We start from the raw sequence: 22,926 nt of genomic DNA on the forward strand, positions 1-22,926 counted from the left end.
GTCTATGGAAGTCATGAAATTGTCTTCATTATCCTTGTGTGTACACATCCCGACACACATGTCTGAGGATATCTGTGGGGTAAGTTGCTGGGAATGGAACTATTGGGTTAAAGAATATTTACTCTTTTCTTGTTATCACAAAAGAGACATCTACCCCCCTTTCTCTTGTCTATCCAGGGTTTCTCAACCTCAGCACTGTTGCCATTTGGGGCTGGATCATTCTTTGGGGTCCAGGACTTACACTAGATTTGGGTATCCTACAAAGGGAAGGGTTCCAGGAGCATCCCTGACCCCAGTTGTGACAACCCAGAATGTCTCCAGACATTGGCAAATGTCCCCAGTTGAGAACCACTGGTCTGTGTACGTGGGCTAATTTCTTGCCATCCTAAATTGTTCCTCAGTTGAGCCCATCCCTAAACAAACTACCCTCGATGACTGGATTGGTTGAATCCATTTTTTGCCCTGTTTATGCAGCTCAGCTGACTGAATTACAAGTCCTGATCGCTGTCTTTACAGCTACATCATCAAAGGAGATGCTGGTTTGTTTTAGAAGCAGGGAAGGCATTACTCTGACTTATAAACCTGGGAGGAGCAAAAAGTCCACAGGACATGAATGGCTTCTCCATGGCCTGGGCACCAGCATAATTCACAGCATTCTTTGCCTGAGGACAAATATGTCTTCAGGGTCATGCTCTGAAGATGCGGCATCTTCCAGGCCTTCAAGAACAAGAATGGAAACCCCTAGCAAATGCGTAAAGGGCTCTGAACTTCTTTGATTACTCAGGACACTGAGTTGGCCGTTTCTTTCTTGAAAAATCTGCAAGCTTATGTGCCCAGAGCTGGACAGCAGGAACCTAAAGGGTGAAGGAGGACAGGTGGGGACCCAGTGACGTGAAGAGGCAGGTCCCATCTAGAGGGCACTGCATTGTGGCCAGATGTTGCCAGGTGGGAACGTGGGCCCAGCCTTGCCAGACCTTCCTGTTTTTCAAGAAAGACAAGAAATCCAGACTTTTTTAGTGTGAAAAATCTTGATTCTTAAATTTTATAATTATCAGCGAGGAATTATCTGTTTAAACATGATGTGAACCAAACAAAACGCATCTACAGGCTGCCAGTCTGCAACCTCTGAGTTAATTTACAAGGTTGTTTCTCGTTTGGGGACTAAGTCGCTCGGTTCAGAAATCTTTTCCTTTGACTCTTCATCTAGTCAGCAAATCTTTATTGAGTATCTACGGAGCATTGTTCTAGAGCTGCCGCTTGGCATTAATTTGCTCAAATGACTGACACCAAAAGGGATAGAGATTATGGGTGTGTGAGTGGGTTGGTGGCTGAAGAATGGATGGATAGATGGATAGGCAGATAGATCAATCTGATCTTTTAGAGATACATGCTAAAATATTGCAGATGAAATAATGTGATGTTTGGGAATTACTTCAGAATAATACAGGGAGTTGAACGAGGGGATAGGTGAATCAGGACTGGCCATGTGATGATAATTGTTGAAGCTGAGTGACGGCGGCTATGAGGAGGTTCCTTATACGCTTCTACCTTCTTTTGAATATGATTGGAAATTTCCCATACTAAAAATATTTGTTTTAATGTCCTTATCAGTTAGAAATGCACTCTGAAAGAGATATAGGTAAAATGACGTCATGTCTGGGACTTGGTTTAAAATATTCAGCTAAAAATTTTCACAAGTCAGGGTATAGATGTGCTATGATCTGAATGTTTGTGTTCCCCTCCCCACCACCTACAAATGTGCATGTTGGAATCCTGACACCCAGTATGATGGTGTTAGAAGGTGGAGCCTTCGGGAGGGTGATTAGGTCATGAAGGTGGAGCCCCCCTTGAATGGGATTAGTGCCCTTACTAAAACTCCAGAGAGCTTCCCAGCCCCCTGCTGAGGATACAGTGAGAAGTCCGCAACCCTGAAGAGGGCCCTCACCCGACCATGTAGGCACCCTGATGTCCCAGCCTCCAGAGCTGTGAAAAATAAATTTCTGTTGTTTATAAGCTACCCTGTCTGTGGTATTTTGTTATTATAGCAGCCTGTATGGACTAAGACAAGATGAAACATCCTTCAGCAAAATGTTGATAATTGGTACAATTGGGTGATGGGTATGTGGAGATTCTTGGAACTGGCGTGTTTAATTTGTATACGGTTGAAATTTTCTACAGTTAAGAAAATGTTTAAAGGGATAGAGAGGTGGGGGCCTCTTGTTTCTAGGTACTTTTGGAAGTATGGAGTCATACACTGGGTGCGTATGTGAATTTCCCGTGAGTGTGGTAGTGTTGACAGCAGAGGAATGGGTACTCTTTAACAAGGGATGTCACAGTCTGAGCTTGCCTTGGTGAGGCAAGAAGCATGGGCTCTATTGTGGACTCAGCCTGCAGCTTGAGAACAGATTTCTCACCTGGATGGTTTTCCTGCAGGGTGGTCTTCCTGTTACCCTGCAGGGAGGCAGAATAGCACAATGGTCAGAGAATCTGGAATCAGCCTCCCTGGCTCCAGGTGCCAGCACTACCACTTTCTAGCTGTGTGTAGCCTTGGACATGTTTCTGAGCCTCTGTTTCCTCTGAGCCTCAGTTTCCTCTCTCATTAAATGTAACACTCATATCTCACAGACTCGTTATGAAGATTGAACTAATAATTACATGTTAAGTACTTAGCACAGAGCTCGACATGTAGCATTTGTTTATTCTCATTATTGATGCTTTTGTTCTTACTACATTGTGGCTGCTCTGAAACATTCTAAGAGCAGAACGAACTTTCTGAAATAGATGGAAGAAAATACGTGGGGACAGAGGCTAAAAGAAGTCAAAGAAAGAGGCACTTACTGTTAGCTGATCCACCCACAGAAGTCCATTTGTGAGCTGCTAGAATCAGTTTCCTGCATGATAGGTACAAAAAGAATACAAAAAAAAGCACCTTCCTGACCATATCCTTCCTCCGCAGAATGAGGTAGAACTGGGGGAGCTGCTTCTGTCACTGAATTATCTCCCGAGTGCTGGGAGACTGAACGTTGATGTCATTCGAGCCAAGCAACTTCTTCAGACAGATGTGAGCCAAGGTTCAGGTACTGTGTGGCCTCTCCTTCCCCCATTTCTTTAACAAGCCATCTATGTTTGTTTGGCACAAGGGACCTGATTTTCGTTTTCTGCATCCTGGATACTATTAATTAACGCGACCCTTTGAGGGTGAAATAGCATCCATATCTAGGCTGTTAGTTCAAGAGGAAGAATGAACGATCGGTTGTTTCTTAGGATGAGGCAGGTAAGTGATACCATTCCAGTTACTCCATTTGAAGCAGGGGTTTGACCGAGACCAGGTGTGATGACTACTGAAATCTAGATCCTCTTTGTACACATGCAGCCCCAAAGAAGTTAACTTGCCTTTCCATATGCTATGCATGTAATGCAGACACCATGCTCCAGGTGGCGGTAGCGTGCACTGACCATGCATTCTAATCTGTGAGAGCAGTGGACACACCCTGAGGTTCTTTTCCCAGCCCTTTTCAAGAGTAGCGTAAGTCTTTATAAATCCCAGCTCTGAAAAGGCTGTTGTATTTAAAGTGCCTATAGCACACCAATTCAAACGTGACTTTTAATGAAATACAACAGATTCCATTCCATTTGTATGTAGCTTTCCCATGACCGCAAAGGATATTATCGTGAAAGCAGCCACGGTTGCTCAGTAGGGGACGTACCGTCTTCTCTAAGTGCCATAGCTAAGATAAATTACTTTTGCTATAAAGTGACAGCTGAATTTAGAAGACAACTTGTAGTCTCAAAAACCACATTATAGGGCTTCCCTGGTGGCGCAGTGGTTGAGAGTCCGCCTGCCGATGCAGGGGACACGGGTTCGTGCCCCGGTCCGGGAGGATCCCACATGCCGCGGAGCGGCTGGGCCCGTGAGCCATGGCCGCTGAGCCTGCGCGTCCGGAGCCTGTGCTCCGCAGCGGGAGAGGCCACAACAGTGAGAGGCCCGCGTACCGAAAAAGAAAAAAAAAAAAAACACGTTATGAAAACAGGTTTTGAAGGGACCAGTAGAGGGAATGGTATTAAGGCTGGAGAGTTTCAGAATCACCACAGTGGGAGAGTCAGTATGATAAAATGATTAAAGGCTCCGGAGTCAAACTGCCTGGAACCAAAGCCTAGTTCTACTGTTTATAAATAATGTGGGCTTGGGGAAGTTATATATACTTCCCCATATATAAGTATATATACTTATAACCTCTATAAGCCTCAATTTCTTCATCTGAAAAATTGAGATAATAACAGTATTCATCTCACTGGGTTGTTTAAACAAATACAAAATTAGATAATGTACATGAATCTCTTTGTAAACCATAAAGTGATCTGAGAATGACAGTTATAATTCTGTTTTTCCCTGTACGGGCTATGGGCTCACTGACATGTTAATGGGTCTCTAAGGGCAGAAAACTAGGACAGGCTCTGGGTCTAGCTCTTCTTCCACTAGCCTGATCTTAAGCAAATCATTTCCTGTCTTGAGTCCTGAGTTTCTTCATCTGTAAAATGAACACAATGCCTGACACACGGGAGGAGCTCAATAAATTTTGGATGGCTAGAGTAAGAGAGAAAGGGGTGAGCAGAAAAGCAGCTGGATGGGAAAAAGGAAGAATATGTAATAGATGGATAGATGGGAAAATGGATGAATGAAAGGAGGAGTGGAAACCTGGAATGGATGGACTGATGAGAAACGAAAGGATGGGTCAGTGGTTGGGCTGTCAAATGGATGGGAAGTTGGATGGATAGGTGGATGGGTGGATGGATGGATAGGTGGATGGATGGATAGGTGGATGGATGGATGGATTAATGGATGGATGGATGGATGGATGGATGGGTGGATGGATGGATGGATGGATAGATGGATGGATAGATGGATGGATGGATGGATGGATAGATGGATGGATGGATGGATGGATGGATGGATGGATAGATGGATGGATGGATGGATTAATGGATGGATGGATGGATGGATGGATGGATGGGTGGATGGATGGATGGATGGATAGATGGATGGATAGATGGATGGATGGATGGATGGATAGATGGATGGATGGATGGATAGCTGGATGGGTGGATGGATGGATAGGTGGATGGGTGGATGGATGGATAGGTGGATGGATGGATGGATGGATAGGTGGATGGATGGCTGGATGGATAGATGGGTGGATGGTTGGATGGATGGATAGGTGGATGGATGGCTGGATGGATAGATGGATGGATGGCTGGATGGATAGATGGATGGATGGATGGATGGATAGGTGGATGGGTGGATGGATGGATAGGTGGATGGGTGGATGGATGGATAGGTGGATGGGTGGATGGATGGATAGATGGATGGATGGATGGATGGATAGGTGGATGGGTGGATGGATGGATAGGTGGATGGGTGGATGGATGGATAGATGGATGGATGGATGCATGGATAGATGGATGGATGGATGGATTGGGTTTCCTGATCTCCAACGCTATGATTCTGCATCCAATTCTCAGATCCCTTTGTGAAAATCCAGCTGGTACATGGACTCAAGCTTGTGAAAACAAAGAAGACATCCTTCTTAAGAGGCACAATTGATCCTTTCTACAATGAATCCTTCAGCTTCAAAGTTCCCCAAGAAGAACTGGAAAATGCTAGCCTAGTGTTTACAGGTAGGTAGTGTTCCAGACATTGATGAACTGCAGGTGAGGCATATTCAGTGTATTGTCCTAGGGATAGAAGGTGATCTAGAGAGGGTGATGTTTAAGAACTTCGCATCTGGTATTCAGCTACCTGGGTTTGAACTCACCATTTGTGGACTTGGAAAAGATTCATAGAACCACAAAGTATAATTGTTACAAATGTAAATTTTGGAGCCAGATTTCCTGGCCCTTCCACATAATTACTAAAGTCTTGGGCAAGTTACTTAGCCCAGGGGCTTCCAACCCCCAGTTTGCGGACTGGTACTGGTCTGCGGCCTGTTAGGAACCAGGCTGCACAGCTGGAGGTGAGCGGCGGGGGAGCAAGCGAAGCGTCATCTGCTGCACCCCGTTACTCACATTACTGCCTGAACCATCGCCCCCATCGCTCGTATTATCGCCTGAACAACCGTTCCACCCCCAACCTCCGTCTGTGGAAAAATTGTCTTCCATGAAACCGGTCCCTGGTGCCAAAAAAGTTGGGGACCGCTGACTTAGCCTCTCTGAGCCTCAGTTTCTTCCATCTATAAAACGTGAGCAATAATAGTACTTGCTTCATAGGTTTGTCGTGAAGATTAAGTAAATTGTGTCTTTGAGATAATAGTAAGTGCTGTGTTAGCTTTGACAATATGATGATTCAAGTGGCTTATGGTCTAATAGGGAAACATGAGAAAATAGGATCACCTAACTCCGAGAGGAGGATTTTGAAAGGCTTCCCAGAGGACATGGTATTTAAGTAGAGGCTTCAGGTGCCACACTCTGGCTGAATCTATTGTTTCCAGCGTGTAATTTAATCTACTGTTTCCAGAGTGTATTAGTTATCACCCCAAACTTTAGTGGCTTAAAATAATCAACACTTATTATCTCATAGTTCCTGTAGGTCAAGAATCCAGTCATAGATTCACTGGGTGCTTCTGGCTGAGGTTCTCTGGCAAGGCTGCAATTAAGGTATTGGTGAGGGCTGCAGTCTCATCTGAAGTCTCAACTGGAGGTAGGGTGGGGATCTGTTTTCAAGATCTCTCACATAGTTGTTGGCAGGAATCGTTCCTTGCAAAATGTTGGCTTGAGACCTCAGTTCCTTCCTGGGTGTTATCCAGTGACCTTGCCCACATGGGCTGCTTCAAAGGGCAGTGCACAACATGGCAGATGGCTTCCATTAGAGTGGGCCAGTGAGGGAGTAAGAGAGGGTAAGCAAGACGGAAGCTCAAGTCTTTATGTAACCCAGTCTTGGAAGTGACGTCCTATCACTTTTGCCATATTCCACTCATTAGAAGCAACTCGCTAGGTCCAGCTCACATTCAAAGGGAGGGGATGATACAAGGGTGTGAGCAACTCGCTAGGTCCAGCTCACATTCAAGGGGAGGGGAGGATACAAGGGTGTGAGCAATACGCTAGGTCCAGCTCACATTCAAGGGGAGGGGAGGATACAAGAGTGTGAGCAACTCGCTAGGTCCAGCTCACATTCAAGGGGAGGGGAGGATACAAGGGTGTGAGCAATTCGCTAGGTCCAGCTCACATTCAAGGGGAGGGGAGGATACAAGGGTGTGGATACTGGAAGGCAGGGATCATTGGAGCCATTTTAGAAGCTGCCCCCCCCACCCGGCACAGGGTAATTAGTAGAAGTAATGGTTATTATTTCCCGTGTCCTTTTCATAGACGTCCCCTGTGTGGTTGCTAATATTCATCGTAGTGCACCCTGTCAAGTCAACATCATCCTCGTCCATTTACAGGGCAGGGGCCTGAGGCCTAAGACATAAGCAGTCCACCCAGGGTCTCAAGCTGGTAAGAGTCAGGCTTCAAGCTCTGGTCTTGCTAGCTCCTAAAATCAAGGGATCTGCATTTCCTCAAACACCCAAGTAGTGCTGGCATTAGGGATCTGACATCATACTTTGAGGAGTCCTGCTCCAGAGTGGAAACCTTCATCTGTTTAGATCCAGTCTAGAATCCTTGGCGCAGGTGTCCCAAGAAAGCAGGCCATGGCTGAAAAATCCTTGCATGCAATCCTTCCGCTGCACAAGCTCATCGCTTCTCATCCCCAAGGTTGCTAATGTTCCGTGCTCCAAGACCCCTCCGAGGCAGACTGGTTCTGGGCTTTCTCAAGACCTGTCACCCAGAGAGTCTGCATCTAATCAGGGCCACCTGCCCTAGCAGATGTAATGATTTCTGATAGAGCCTGTGATGGCTTCTGTCCAGATTGAGTTACCAACAGACAAGGACCCCACTCCCTGGAAGGTTTCAGGTCAAGACAAGACAGTGATTCCACTGACTCCTTAAAAGTAGCCAGCAGGCAGTGGGAACCATATTGAACCAAGACTGGATCCAAGTATGGAATATCGATTCCTACATCCCTCCTGAGAATAAAGGACTTAACGTTGCACCTTTAGATCAGGAAGGGGTTCGGGCAGGGGGCGGGTTGCATTGGGAGAGCCTGCGTGGAAAGTCCTGACACTTTTGTATTTTACTTAAAATTTTATGACAAAAATAGCACATGCTTGTGAGTGATACAACTGAAGGATGTGTATGGACGGAGAATCAGAAGAACAGAGGGGTTCATTGCATAGCCTGGGTGCTGACTTTGTGGCCTTGGGCAAGAGCTGCGTGCTTTGGTTTTCTCATCTGTAAAACAGGGATAACCATACAAGGAGACCTCAAAGGACTGTTATGTAGATTAAATGAGATCCATTCATAATCAATGCTGAGCACTGTGCCAGGCACAAAGCAAGCCCTCAGCTAACTGTTAACTATTCGTAAAAGGAAATTTTACTCTCTTCTTCACCCTCCTTCCAGGCCCTTCTCCCTGAACTCGCCACCTTTAACGTCCCGGTGTGTCTCACTCCACACTTTTCCCCTTGTTCACACAAGCGTCATCCACATATGGAAGAGTCAGTTCTTTGAAAAAGTTATTCATTAATCCAGAACTGTGTATTAAGCAGTCCCTGCTCTTGTGGAGGTTTCTGGACCATTCTGTGAACGGCACTCTGAAACTTGCTTCTGTTTCATTAACAATGAACATGTTCAGTCCCTCCAGGTCAATGCAAGTATGAATGGATCTAACTCTTTGTTTTTAATAACTGCATTATATACCATCACATGGTATACTGTGATAAAACGCCAAGGTTCCTCATTCTGGGGGCAGGGGTAGGAGTGTATGACAGAGCTTCAGAGCATGTGATAGGAACTCTGGAGTACCCTCCCCAGAAAAATACACAATAGGACAGAAAATTTTGCACACAGTTCAGAGGTGTTTTGAACCCCCTGAATCCCATATGTGAGGCCAATATGGCAGAAGCCTCAAACCGGAGTGGCGCTCCCAGCCCCGCCTCCCCAACGTACATCTCTCATTTGACATCCCCCCTCCCCCAACTTTAGGGGGCAGTTGTCAGCTGCCGCCATCAGCAAGGCCTGTGCTCTCCATTTGTGGAAGACCTGCTTCTCTCCTTTAAAGGTTGGCGTTTCAGGCCCCTAGCTCGGGTTTCTCTCCTCAGGTTAAAAGCCCATTGAAAATATTCTTTGTAGAGCAGGAAAGATTGCAGGCCTCTGTGCCCCCTTAAGCAAGGAATTCTCAAGCCTGGCTGTACTTTAGAATCAGCTGGGAGCTTTACACTGCTACCAGTGGCCAGATGCCACCTCAGAGACTCTGATTCAGCCGGGCTAAGCTGGGGTCCTGGGCTCTCTATAAATATCTATATTTTTAAAGCCCCCCAGATATTTCTAATGCTCAGTCAGCCTTCCGAGCCACAGCTTTGAGTGGAAACCCCAGCTGGGGTGGCATTTTACATAAAGGCCACTGGCTGGAATAATAAATGTAGATTAAGCTGGTATCTATCTAGGCAAAGCTGTGATTCTCCTGAATTCCAATGCATCAGGTTCTAACTTGCTTTATTTATCCACTGGGGGAAAGAGCTGCCACCTCTAGGCTAAGCGTCTGAAAGCCAGTCCATTAGCATGTTTCCAAACACCTAACAAAAGGAAGGTTGATCTGCAGTTGAAGCATTTGTGGAGAATCCTGGTAAAAGCCTGTAATTAGCTGCTGGGCTGGGCTTTCTGAACAGTTCCTTTCCTGTGTGGGTTGAGGGTTCTTCTGCACGTTGCAATCAGGTGATTTCTGCAGCTTACGTTTAAAAGAAAAGAGGGGAAAAATGGCTTTTTGACTCCTGAGACAGCAGCCTGAGGTCCAGAGGCCTTCCAGGTAGTCAAGTGGAGTCACTGGGCTTATTGGGCTGTTATTGGAAGTAGGAGGAAAAAAGAAAAGAAAGAAAAAAGGAAACGTAGCTTGATCACAGCTCTTCGAAACATTAAAAATAGAATTGCCATATGATCCAGCAGTTCTACTTCTGGGCATGTGCCCAAAAGAATTGAAAGCAGAACTCAGACATATTTGTACACTCGTGTTCAAAGCAGCCTTACTCACAACAGCTAGAAAGAGTGGGGATGGGAGCAGGCAACCCAAGTGTGCACTGATGGATGCATAAATGGGTAAACGAATGTGGTGTGTCTATACAGTGGCATGTTATTCAGCCTTCAAAGGAAGGAAACTGACGCCTGCTCCTACGTGGATGAACTAGAGGACATTATGCTAAGTAATAAGCCAGATATAAAAGGACAAATAGTGTGTCATTCCCTTTATATGACGTACTTAGAGTAATCAAATTGATAGGGACAGAAAGTAGAATAGAGTTACCAGGGGCAGAGGGCAGGGGAGAATGGGGAGTTAGTATTTAGTGGGTACAGAGTTTTAGTTCGAGAGGATGAAAAGATTCTGGAGATGGATGGTGGTGATGGGTGGCTGCACAATGCGAATTGTCTTAACGCCACCGTATACCTTACAATGGTTAAAATGGTAAATTTTATGTTACATGTATTTTACCACAATTTAAAAAAAGGAGAGAGACAAGAAATGTAGCTTGAGCTCCGCAGAACCCCAGTGGCTCAGCATAGTTCCTGGATGCTGAGGCCAGACCCTTGCAGACTGTCCTCCCTGAGGGGGTAAATGCAGTGGTTAGGGGCCAGACCCTTGAGCCAGATGCCCAAGGTTGAGTCCGTGATCTTGGCACTTTCCTTGGCCTCTCTTTGCCTCAGCTTCCTCATCTGTAAAATGGGGACAGTGGCCCTTACTTCAGTAGATGTTGTCAAGCCCGAAATGAGTTAATATATGTGAAGGCTTAGAATGGTGCTTGGCTCAGAGAAAGTGCTCCTTCAGTATTAGCTACTATTATTGCTACTTGATAGACACCAGATTTATGCAGCCAGATGCCATCTTAAAGCTTCTGAAAGAAGACAGGTAATTATACATAAATAAATAATATGTTCTACCCACTTTGTCAATTTAGAGTCTGAGATTCTGTGGAAAGTCCAAAAAGGAAAGGACTTATTTTACAGACTTACCTGGGTGGGGTATTGTCTCATCTTCCTGTCCCTCTCCTTCTGAGTGTCAGAGGAAGACCCTCTGTCTGCTTGGAGGTGAAGTTTGGGGGAGATCGCTAGGTTAGAAGGAACTAAAGTTTATGTCATGCTCCTCTGGCCCTATGCCTCTGTCTGTTTCCCCTAAGTACCCTGGGCTTCCTGGCCTTCTGAAAAGCATTCAAAGCTCTTACTCATCTGGTGACCTTAGTCAGGAGGCACTTAGCTTAGAAAAGATTCCCAATGCCTGGGGGCAGCAGGAGTGGGGACCCGCTGCCTACAGGCGGCCTCTGACGGCAGAGCTGGGGGCGGGCAGGGTCCAGCTGCCCAAGACAGGAGCTAACCAGGCATCCGTCCCCACCAAATGAATTTTTTTTGAGCACCTACTATGTGCCTGGCACTGTGCTGGTTGCTCCTTATTCAGTAGGACAACCAGACGTTCCTGACACGTGTTCTCATGGAGCTTCCCTCTGGAGGGAGACATCAATCCAATGCCACAGCAAAGCGATGTAATTGTGAGTTGGCCTAGGGGTTATGAAGCAGAGAAGCAGGGCCTATTGTAGAAGTGCCCGAGCCAGTCTGGGGAGTGAGAGGAGGTGACGTGTGAGCTGGGAGCTGAAGGGTGTAGGGAGGGAGAGGAGATCAGGCAGGGCTGGAGGAGACATTTCAGCCTGGTGCTAACGGGCGCTAACCCATGCCCTGCTGCCCTCCCGTCCTGTTAGAATTTCTCAAGGCAGCTGCTGTAGGAATTGGCCTGGGCATAGGCTTCGAAGGGGGCCTGTCAGTGATAACCAGTGCCGGGCGGCTGCAGAACACCGGGGAAGGGAAGCCAGGCAATGAATGACGCTCCTGGCTTTTTGCCAACGCTTAGTGTCTCTAGCCAGGACTAGAGAACTTGGCACCTCAGACTTTCACATGCAAAGGCGTTCCCCAGGGAATTGTTAAAATGCAGATTCTGACTCCGTCTGGGGCGGGGCCTGGGATTCTGCATTTCTAACAGCAGCCAGGTGTGCCGATGCCGCAGGTCTGCAGACCATGCTTTGGGGAGCAGATATGGAGAGACCCAGAAAGTGCTTCAGGGTGAGTGACAGTCTTTCTGCCTGTGTTAGAAAGAATCAGACTCTCCAGCTGTGATCCTCACCTCTGCACATCATTAGATTCTTAACCCCATCTGTACATTCGTTATTACGTGGGGACTTAAAAAGACCCTGATGCCCAGGCCCTGGCCCCGAGCAGCCGAATCGGCCAGGGCATTTGTATCTGGGGTGTGTGTGGATGTGTGTGTGTGTGTTTATCAAAGCTTCCCAGGTGGATCTCTTGCACAGCCTGGGTTGGCAAGCGTTTGCCCGTCCTGTTCTTCCTCCCTCCCGACCCCACTGTCTGCTTGGAGGCTTCCCAGGGCCCCCTGTGAGAGCGAGTTCCAAGGCACCTGGTCTGTTTTCCATAATTGCTTGGCTTTCTGCAGCTGTAGCATCAAATTGGTTAATTGTATCTGCTGGTGAGATGAGACAGGTGGGAGGCGTGGAGGAGAATGAGAGGGGAGGTCTGGAGCACAGCGTGCCGCCCTCTTACCTGGAAAGACCTCAGGGTTGAATGGGCAACAGAGGACATGCTGGAAAAGTGTCGGGGTTTGAGAAGTGGAGCAGTGGGTTTCTAGCCGAGGAGAGAAGGGCAAGCCAGTCTGAGAGGGGCATAGCCATTCTGTGAGAGCCAGAAACGCCGTTGAGATCAAGATGCTGTGGGTTTGTTCTGGGACACAAATGTTCCCCAGCATCTGGCCTCGGCCCACCTATGCCCTGCCCCCTTTCTGCAGCCTCCGCAGGCTCTGACTTCTCCCAGCCCTGCTCACTCGGTACCAGGCCTAGCTCTGCCTCCTGGAGAGATGGTCGCATGGCCACTCAGAGTATGGATGGAAGTGAGATGCAATTTGGTTCAGATGCCACCTTTACCACTCAGCAAGTGTCTGTGACCTTGGGTAATTGGTATCCCTCTTCTGAGCCTCAGTTTCCTCCCCTGTTATAACATTCCAGTCTCAACAATTCATATAAAGAGCTTTAGGGGCTTCCCTGGTGGCGCAGTGGTTGAGAGTCCGCCTGCCGATGCAGGGGACACAGGTTCATGCCCCGGTCCGGGAAGATCCCACATTGCTGTGGAGCAGCTAGGCCCGTGCGCCACAACTACCGAGCCTGCGCTCTAGAGTCTTCAAGCCACAGCTACTGAAGCCCTCGCGCCTAGAGCCCGTGCTCAGCAACAAGAGAAGCCAGCGCAATGGGAGACCCTCGCGCCGCAGCGAAGAGTGACCCCCGCTCGCGGCAGCTAGAGAAAGCCCGTGCACAGCAACAGAAGAACTAATGCAGCCAATCAATAAATCTATAAAAAAAAGAGAGAGATACCAGATTGATGATGATGGTGAGATTAATGGACGCTGCCATAGAGGAGTGGACACTGGAATTACACAGACTTGGGTTTGCATCTTGGCCTCACTGTTAACCAGCTGTGTGACTTCAAGCAAATGACTCCACCTCTCTGAGTCCCAACTTTCTCTTGTGTAAAATCTAGCAAATCATTCCTATTATGGGAATTAAAGGCAGATCATCATGTGGACCTGTCCATCCCAGAAGTGACCCCTTAGAAATCCATACCTACTGTTTTAATAATCGCAGTGTGTGTGAGTTGAAACACTGGCACTTCTGAGGTTACTGGCTCAGCCCAGCTGCCTGTGGTTGTCTCCCTCACCTAATCACCGTCACCCCAGAGCTGCCAGCTGGTACAGCATCCAGGAGCCAGGGATGGACACTGAAGCTGTGTGGACTCAGCCACAGGACCAGGCCGGCTTGTGCTGCCTTTAGTGCCCTGGGTTTGGCAGTGTGTGCGGGGCTGGCAGTAGGCACTTGGCTCCAGACCCAGTCACGGGCAGTGAGCGGCAGAGTGGGAAGACTAAAGCCTCCACTTTCTAGCCAGAGGGCCTTGAAAGTGGGCCCCTGGAAGCCAGAATGAGAAAGATTGCAGAGAGGAGGCGCTCCAGGAGGGATCCCATAAGCTTATGTATAAACTCCTGAGCTCATCCCAAGCTGCGCGTGAATGGAGATGGCCCTACACAGTGTATCAGAGACTTTGAGAACTGAATCACAGGGTAGACCCCTGGGGGACACACGTGAGGCACACATAGGGATAGCACTGCAAAGGCTTTGCAAACTGAACTGGCATCGGAATGACAGCACATGAAGGCAGGTTAGAACTTGCAGTCTGAACCTAATCTTTGATCAGTTGCCTGCTACAGCTAAAAAAATCAACATATTCAGTAGGATTTCGACAAGACCTAGACTCTCATAATACAAGATCGAAATGTCCAGGATACAGATTACCTGGTTTATGAAGAACCAGAAAATCTGGCAAGTTCCTAGAGTAAATATAATCAGCAGACACCAACCACAAGATGACCCAGGTATTGGAATTATCAGACAAAGACATTAAAGCAGCTGTTACAACCATGCTTCGGGAAGTAAGAGTGAACCCTCTTAAAAAGAACGATAAGATAGAAAAGACAGCAGATCAACAGATATAGAAATAGAAGATATAAAAGAAAAAACCCAAATGGAAATTTTAGAACTGAAAAGTACAGTCACTGAAATGAAATATTCACTGGATGGACTCAATAGCAGACTGGAGGAAACAGAGGGAAGAGTTGGTGAACTTGAAGAGAGATCAAGCGAAATTAGGCAATCTGAACAACAGAGAATAAAAAAAATTCTCTGGGGGTGGGGGAAGATGAAAAGAAGGGGAAAAAAGACCTATGGAGAAATATTAAGAAGTCTAATATTTATGTCACATGAATCCCAGAAGGAGAGAAGAGAAACAATGGGGAGCATTGGGATGAGGGTGGATGACCCCAGCTCAGCAGGACCACTACTGTCCTTCCCTTCCCAGAACACATCAGCAAGTCATGAGTAGACAGTATTGCATTGTGGACAAAGTCAGCCAGACCTGGCTTCACACTCTGTGTGATTGTGGGCAAGTTGCTTTACGTCTCTGAGCCTCAGTTTCCTTGTCTGAACAATGGGAACAGTAATACTGATACTTGTAGTTATCGTGAGGCTCCTATGTACTCAGTATCTCATTGAATCTTTCAACAACCATATAAGGTGTGATCTCTTTGATGGCCATCTTTCAGTTGGGGAAACTGAAGCTCAGAGAAGGGAAGTGCAATGAATTAAATTAACTGCAGAGCCTGAGAGAACATCCCCACAAGACTGTCCTCGCTTCAGGCTCAGTGGTCCCCAGCTCAGGGGTCCCCAGGACCACCCTCACTTCATGCCAGTTGGCTACAAGTTCGCAGTCCCTGTGACCACCCTCAGGTTTAATAATTTACCAGAATGACACACAGAACTCAGGAAAGCACTACTTATGACTACAGTTTTATGATAGCGAAAGGGTACAAATTAAAATCAGCCCAGGAAAGAGACGCACGGGGCAGAGTCCAGGGGATCCCGTCATCTTCTCCCTGTGGAGTCATGGGCAGCGAGCGGTACCTCCTCCTGGTCACTAAGGGTGACAGTGTGCACAGAGTATTGCCAACCGAGCCTTTGATGTCCAGCCTTCTGACTGGGGCTTGATCACACGCTGTCTGGTGGCTGACCTTCCGTCTCTAGCGCCTCCCGGAGGTCCAGCTCGTGTCTTAGTCATCACTTTCTCCAGGGGTCTGAACTGAACTGCGAGGCCAAAAGCTCCCATCATAAATCACGTTGTTAGTCCCATGGCCAGAGCCCTGAGACACACAAAGGCACTCAGCAGGACATTCCAGGGGCCTGGAGATCACCTCCCAGGAGCCAAGGGCATTGACCACCCCTCGCTTTGGGTAGGTGAATTCTTCACTGCACAGCAAGTAACTAGTCACTTGTGCCAAGTCACCCAGCTGGTGAGTGGTTGAGCTGAGCTTCCCACTCAATCTGTTTGATTCCAAAGCCTTCCTGACTGTTCATCGTACACTTAGGTGTGTATGAATCACCTGGGGATCTTGTTAAAATGCAGGTTCTGAATCAGTAAGTCTGAGATGGGACCTGAGCATCTGTATTTCTAATAAGCGCTGGATGACCCCAGTGCTGGTGTGAGGCCCACAGTTTGAATAGCAAGAAGACCTTTCCTCTGTTCTCCCGTGTTACCCCAATACATCTAGAGCAAGGAAGCCAATATGAGTTTGGAGAATTAGCAGAGGACAGATCAAGTAGAGCCTGTAGGGCAAGAAGCTTGTAATTGTTTTCTAAGTGCTTCGAGACACATTTGGAGGGGTTTTGACCGGGAACTGATAGGATTTGGATAACGTTTTAAAGTGTCATTCCAGCTGTTGAGCTGGGTTGAAGGAGAGCAGGAGGGGGGAGCGAGGCTGCTCCCCACCATGTGCGAGGCTGTGGTGCTGGTCCAGGGGAGAGGTGATGGTGGCTTGGACCAGGGAGGTGGCAGAAGGGTTTCAGAGAAGTAACGTGGTAGGATGTAACTACACAGGCAGAGTCCACAGAACGTGCTGGTGGATTAGATGTAAAGGACCATCCTCTATCTCAGCAAGTTACTTCAGTCTGAACCACGATTTCCTTACCTGTACATCTCAGTTGCCACCTCACAGAGTGGAGTGTTGCAGGGACAAAAGGAAATCCTGTATGTAACATGCTTAGCACAGTGCTTGGTGAGGGCTCTGCAGATCATGGCTTTGACCTTGGATGTGCGCAGACGCGGAACTCCAGCCAAGTCATCAGGAGAGGGAAGCTGAGACCCGTCACCCTGGGGCTCCCCTGGCAGAGCACGGAGCCCGCAGTGGCACCTGCACTTTAGCCTCTTCTCCAGAGGCTCCTTGAGGCTGCCGGAGTCCACCCAGGTGGTAAAACCTGGCTGGATCTTAAACCTTCATTGTGGGTTCCAGTGGCAGCCTTTGAAGACCAGGCCAGCTGCCAGGGTTCCTGGGGATTTTTATTCCATTTGCATGGTTTTTTTTAATGATTTTGGTGCCTTTTGATGAAGCCTCGTTCCAGGCAAGTCCCCATGGGGGAGACCATCAGCGGGCTGGGAATTTATCCAGCCATATGTGTGCCTGCAGGGCCTGAGCTACATGGAGTGAGAAGGGGGCGCCAGTGGAGGCCAGGTTCAGCCTCACCTGTGCCTCAGTGCTGGCTGCAAGCAGTCAGGCCCAGCAGCCAAGGCCAGCACCCGGGGGCGGTTGAGGTGAAGGCTTGTGCGTGAAGTAAAATCAGAAATCGAAAGTATCCTTTCCAGATCTCCCTTCTGTCCATTGCTTTGCCCTGACTTCACCAACCCAGAGCCGCCAGTCAGCTGGAGAAGGCTTAACCTTTAGAATGCCGGGGCCTGCAGGGAACAAGCTGTGTGTTACCTGTCTCTCTATATTTCGAGGAGAGCTTTCACCGTCATGGAAACAGATGTGGCTTAGAAATCAGAAAACCAGATTCCAGAGCTTCGTTGCTGTATCACGTCGTGAAGGACCTTTTAACATCTTTGAGCCTCCATTCTCCATCCTTCAGATGCACCTAGAATCTACCTTGGGGTGGTTCAGTTTTTTTCCCCTGGTTTCTTATTTTAGATTTCTTTTTTTCCCAGTTTCATTGAGAAATAATTGACCTATATCAGTGTATGTGTTTAAGACATATAGCATGATGGTTTAATTTACATATATTGTGAAATGATCACCACAGTAGGTTTAATTAACATCCATCATCTCATATAGATACAATAAAAAGAAAAGAAAAAACATTTCCCCTTGTGGTGAGAACTCTTAGGGTCTACTCTCTTAACAACTTCCCTGCGTATCGTACTATGTTAACTGTAGTCATCATGTTGTACATTGTATCCCTAGTACTTCTGTATCTTATAATTGGAAGTTTGTACCTTTTGACTTCTTTCTTCCTCTCCCCCCTCCCCTCCCTGACCCTGTTCATTCAGTTTTTAGCAATAATAATAGCAAATAGATATACAGCGTCTCCTACATGCCAGGAACTACTCCAACTGTTTTCATGTGAATTAACTTATTTAATCCTCATAGAAACACTGTGACATGGGCATCGTCATCATTTTAGTGAGGAATGAAGAAACTGAGGCAGCAATAGGATGAACATCTGGTTCAAGATCCTGGAGCCCGGATTCCGACTCGGGTCATGTCGATCCAGAATCTGGGCTCTCAATCGCTGGGTTTTAACAGCCTCAAATATTTATCAAGCCTCTACTATGTTGAGGTGCTGTGCTTCGTTGCTGGAGAGAGAGCAGAAAGACAGAAGTAATCCATCCTTTCACGATGCTGGCATTCTAGTTGGGGTGAGACAAACAAGAAATAAATGAACACCTAAAGATGAGTAAAGTAAGGCAACAGAGAGGGCCTGGAGCATTACTTTAAACTGGGTAACATAAGCTGAGAAAGGAGCAGCCCTGCAAAGATGGGAGAGAGGGACATTCTGGGCAGAGGAAATGGCAAATGCAAAGGCCCTGAGGTAAGAATGAGCTTGTTTTTTTCAAAGAAAAGAAAGATGGTTCAGTGGCGAGAGCCTGGTTAATGAGGGGAGTGACTTATGCAGTGAGGTCAGAGTGATAAGTAGGGGCCATGGTCAGGAGCTTAGGTGATAACCTCCCGTGTGCCTAGGACTGTTTGGCACCGGAGAAACGGAAATGAGGAAGGCAGATGTGGCTCTGCCTTCACGAAGGATGGGTGAGCTGACGTGAGTGCAGGGCCCTTAGCACACAGCAGATGCTCAGTGGGTGTAATTTTCTCTTTCCCCGTTTGTAAGTTGACATGAAAACTGCTTCGCTGGGTGTCTGCCGGACCCCCGCCCCCTGCATTAAATCAGGACAGAATGTAGTTGACCTATGGTAATTATTTCTAGAGATGGCCTTAGGCAAGGGCATAATTTACCAGAAAAAAAAAACGACAGCAAAGCATACAAGTGGGTGAAGAATAAGCGGAGTGGGCGGAAGGGCTCATCCTTCCCTCTGTCTCTTGGAGCTGGTGCCCGGGAAGGGAGGGTCTTTGGGGGCTTAACTCTCAGCCACTCCCCTTAGGATCCTGAGTTACAGCATCCGGAAGGGTATCCCCTGGCTTGGTGCCAAACTTCCCAGATTTTATTCTACTTCATTTCATCGGGGCTGCAGAAGCAGAGGAGAGGCAGCCTGTGGATGGTTCGTGGGTGGGGTCCTCTTCCATCCTTGTGCAGGGTCACGTTGGCTTCTCAGTGGCCTCTTCGGTACGGAGAGGCCAGGATACTTAAGAGATGCCTGGACAACCGCGTGATAAAATGAGGGTCCCCAGCCTCATTACAAGAAGTATCCCTACAATCCCAGTGTGTCCCTAAGGCATTTCAGGACGGCAGCAAATCATTCTTCTCCGGGTTACTGAGTGTGACTTGGAAGAATTCACAGAAGAGATAATGGGAGGGGCAGGAATTCAGTTGTAACTCTTCTCCCCACTAATCATAATAGCCAGCCTTTATCAAGGCTCAGTGTGTTCCAGGCACTGTCCCAAGCACTCTCTCAATTGATCCTCACAACCACCAAGTGAGGAACGTACTAGTGTTATTCCCCTTTTACAGAGGAGGAAACTCAGAGAGCTCAAGTGACCTCAAAAGGCACTGTATTAGTTAAGGTAAGACGAGCAGCTGTAATAGATCAAATGCTGAGGTTTTGTGGCCCTTCTTTCTTTTTTTTTTTTTTTGAATTTTTGAATTTTATTTTAGTTTTTTATACAGCAGGTTCTTATTAGTTATCCATTTTATACATATTAGTGTATACATGTCAATCCCAATCTCCCAATTCATCCCACCACCACCACCATCACCCCGCTTTCCCCCCTTGGTGGCCATACGTTTGTTCTCTACATCTGTGTCTCTATTTCTGCCCTGCAAACCTGTTCATCTATACCATTTTTCTAGGTTCCACATATATGTGTTAATATACGATATTTGTTTTTCTCTTTCTGACTTACTTCACTCTGTATGACAGTCTCTCTGGCCATCCACATCTCTACAAATGACCCAATTTCATTCCTTTTTATGGCTGAGTAATATTCCATTGTATATATGTGCTACATCTTCTTTATCCATTCATCCGATGATGGGCACTTAGGTTGTTTCCATCTCCGGGCTATTGTAAATAGAGCTGCAATGAACATTTTGGTACATGACTCTTTTTGAATTTTGGTTTTCTCAGGGTATATGCCCAGTAGTGGGATTGCTGCGTCATATGGTAATTCTATTTTTAGTTTTTTAAGGAACCTCCATACTGTTCTCCATAGTGGCTGTATCAATTTACATTCTCACCAACAGTGCAAGAGGGTTCCCTTTTCTCCACAACTTCTCCAGCATTTGTTGTTTGTAGATTTTCTGATGATGCCCATTCTAACTGGTGTGAGGTGATACCTCATTGTAGTCTTGATTTGCATTTCTCTAATGATTAGTGATGTTGAACATCATTTCATGTGTTTGTTGGCCATCTGTATGTCTTCTTTGGAGAAATGTCTATTTAGATTTTCTGCCCATTTTTGGATTGGGTTGTTTGTTTTTTTGATATTGAGCTGCATGAGCTACCTGTATATTTTGGAGATTAATCCTTTGTCAGTTGCTTCTTTTGTAAATATTTTCTCCCATTCTGAGGGTTGTCTTTTCATCTTGTTTACGGTTTCCTTTGCTGTGCAAAAGCTTTTAAGTTTCATTAGGTCCCATTTGTTTATTTTTGTTTTTATTTCCATTTCTCTAGGAGGTGGGTCAAAAAGGATCTTGGTGTGATGTATGTCATAGAGTGTTCTGCCTATGTTTTCCTCTAAGAGTTTTATATTGTCTGGCCTTACATTTAGGTCTTTAATCGTTTTGGGTTTATTTTTGTGTATGGTGTTAGGGAGTGTTCTAATTTCATTCTTTTACATGTAGCTGTCCAATTTTCCCAGCACCACTTATTGAAGAGGCTGTCTTTTCTCCATTATATATTCTTGCCTCTTTTATCAAAGATAAGGTGACCATATGTGTGTGGGTTTATCTCTGGGCTTTCTATCCTGTTCCATTGATCTATATTTCTGTTTTTGTGCCAGTACCATATTGTCTTGATTACTGTAGCTTTGTAGTATAGTCTGAACTCAGGGAGTCTGATTCCTCCAGCTCCATTTTTTTCCCTCAAGATTGCTTTGGCTATTTGGGGTCTTTTGTGTCTCCATACAAATTTTAAGATTTTTTGTTCTAGTTCTGTAAAAAATGCCACTGGTAATTTGATAGGGATCACATTGAATCTATAGATTTCTTTGGGTAGTATAGTCATTTTCACAATCTTGATTCTTCCAATCCAAGAACATGGTATATCTCTCCATCTGTTTGTGTCATCTCTGATTTCTTTCATCAGTGTCTTATAGTTTTCTGAGTACAGGTCTTTTACCTCCTTAGGTAGGTTTATCCCTAGGTATTTTATTCTTTTTGTTGCAATGGTGAATGGGATTGTTTCCTTAATTTCTCTTTCTGATCTTTTGTTGTTAGTGTATAGGAATGCCAGAGATTTCTGTGCATTAATTTTGTATCCTGCAACTTTACCAAATTCATTGATTAGTTCTAGTAGTTTTCTGGTGGCATCTTTAGGATTCTCTATGTATGGTATCATGTCATCTGCAAACTGAGAGTTTTACTTCTTCTTTTCCAATTTTCCTTTTATTTCTTTTTCTTCTCTGGTTGCCATGGCTAGGACTTCCAAAACTATGTTGAATAATAGTGATGAGAGTGGACATCTTTGTCTTGTTCCTGATCTTAGAAGAAATGCTTTCAGTTTTTCACCATTGAGAATGATGTTTGCTGTGGGTTTGTCGTATATGGCCTTTATTATGTTGAGGTAGGTTCCCTCTGTGCCCACTTTCTGGAGCGTTTTTATCATAAATGGGTGTTGAATTTTGTCAAAAGCTATTTCTGCATCTATTGAGATGATCATATGGTTTTTCTCCTTCAGTTTGTTAATATGGTATATCACATTGATTGATTTGCATATATTGAAGAATCCTTGCATCCCTGGAATAAATCCCACTTGGTCATGGTGTATGATCCTTTTAATGTGTTGTTGGATTCTGTTTGCTAGTATTTTCTATCTATATTCATCAGTGATATTGGTCTGTAATTTTCTTTTTTTGTAGCATCTTTGTCTGGTTTTGGTATCAGGGTGATGGGGGCCTCATAGAATGTGTTTGGGAGTGTTCCTTTGGCTGCGATTTTTGAAAGAGTTTGAGAAGGATGGGTGTTAGCTCTTCTCTAAACGTTTGATGGAATTCACCTGTGAAGCCATCTGGTCCTGGACTTTTGTTTGTTGGAAGATTTTTAATCACAGTTTCAATTTCATTACTTGTGATACTTGGTCTGTTCATATTTTCTATTTCTTCCTGGTTCAGTCTTGGAAGGTTATACCTTTCTAAGAATTTGTCCGTTTCTTCCAGGTTGTCCATTTTATTGGCATAGAGTTGCTTGTAGTAGGCTCTTATGATGCTTTGTATTTCCACAGTGTCTGTTGTAACTTCTCCTTTTTCATTTCTAACTTTATTGATTTGAGTCCTCTCCCTCTTTTTCTTGGTGAGTCTGGCTAAAGGTTTATCAATTTTGTTTATCTTCTCAAAGGACCACTGTTTAGTTTTATTGATCTTTGCTATTGTTTTCTTTGTTTCTATTTCATTTATTTCTGCTCTGATCTTTATGATTTCTTTCATTCTACTAACTTTGGGTTTTGTTTGTTCTTCTTCCTCTAGTTCCTTTAGGTGTAAGGTTAGATTGTTTATTTGAGATTTTTCTTGTTTCTTGAGGTAGGCTTGTATTGCTATAAACT

At 45.9% G+C, this 22,926-nt stretch overlaps 1 protein-coding gene across 2 annotated transcripts in view; it reads left to right on the forward strand.

Annotated features, from left to right (window-relative positions):
* Window positions 1-22,926, forward strand: part of SYT17 (synaptotagmin 17) — a gene marked incomplete at its 5' end in the record, with an annotated part of 85,455 nt that overhangs the window by 43,557 nt on the left and 18,972 nt on the right. For both annotated transcript variants that reach the window (XM_082671185.1, XM_082671184.1), the window contains 2 exons: window positions 2,957-3,077; window positions 5,521-5,676. In XM_082671185.1, the coding sequence (XP_082527311.1) occupies window positions 2,957-3,077; window positions 5,521-5,676 (277 nt within the window). The remainder of the gene's footprint in view (window positions 1-2,956; window positions 3,078-5,520; window positions 5,677-22,926) is intronic.

The sequence above is a fragment of the Grampus griseus genome (assembly GCF_964374135.1).
Source record: "Grampus griseus genome assembly, chromosome: 14".
NCBI classification, from domain to species: domain Eukaryota; kingdom Metazoa; phylum Chordata; class Mammalia; order Artiodactyla; family Delphinidae; genus Grampus; species Grampus griseus.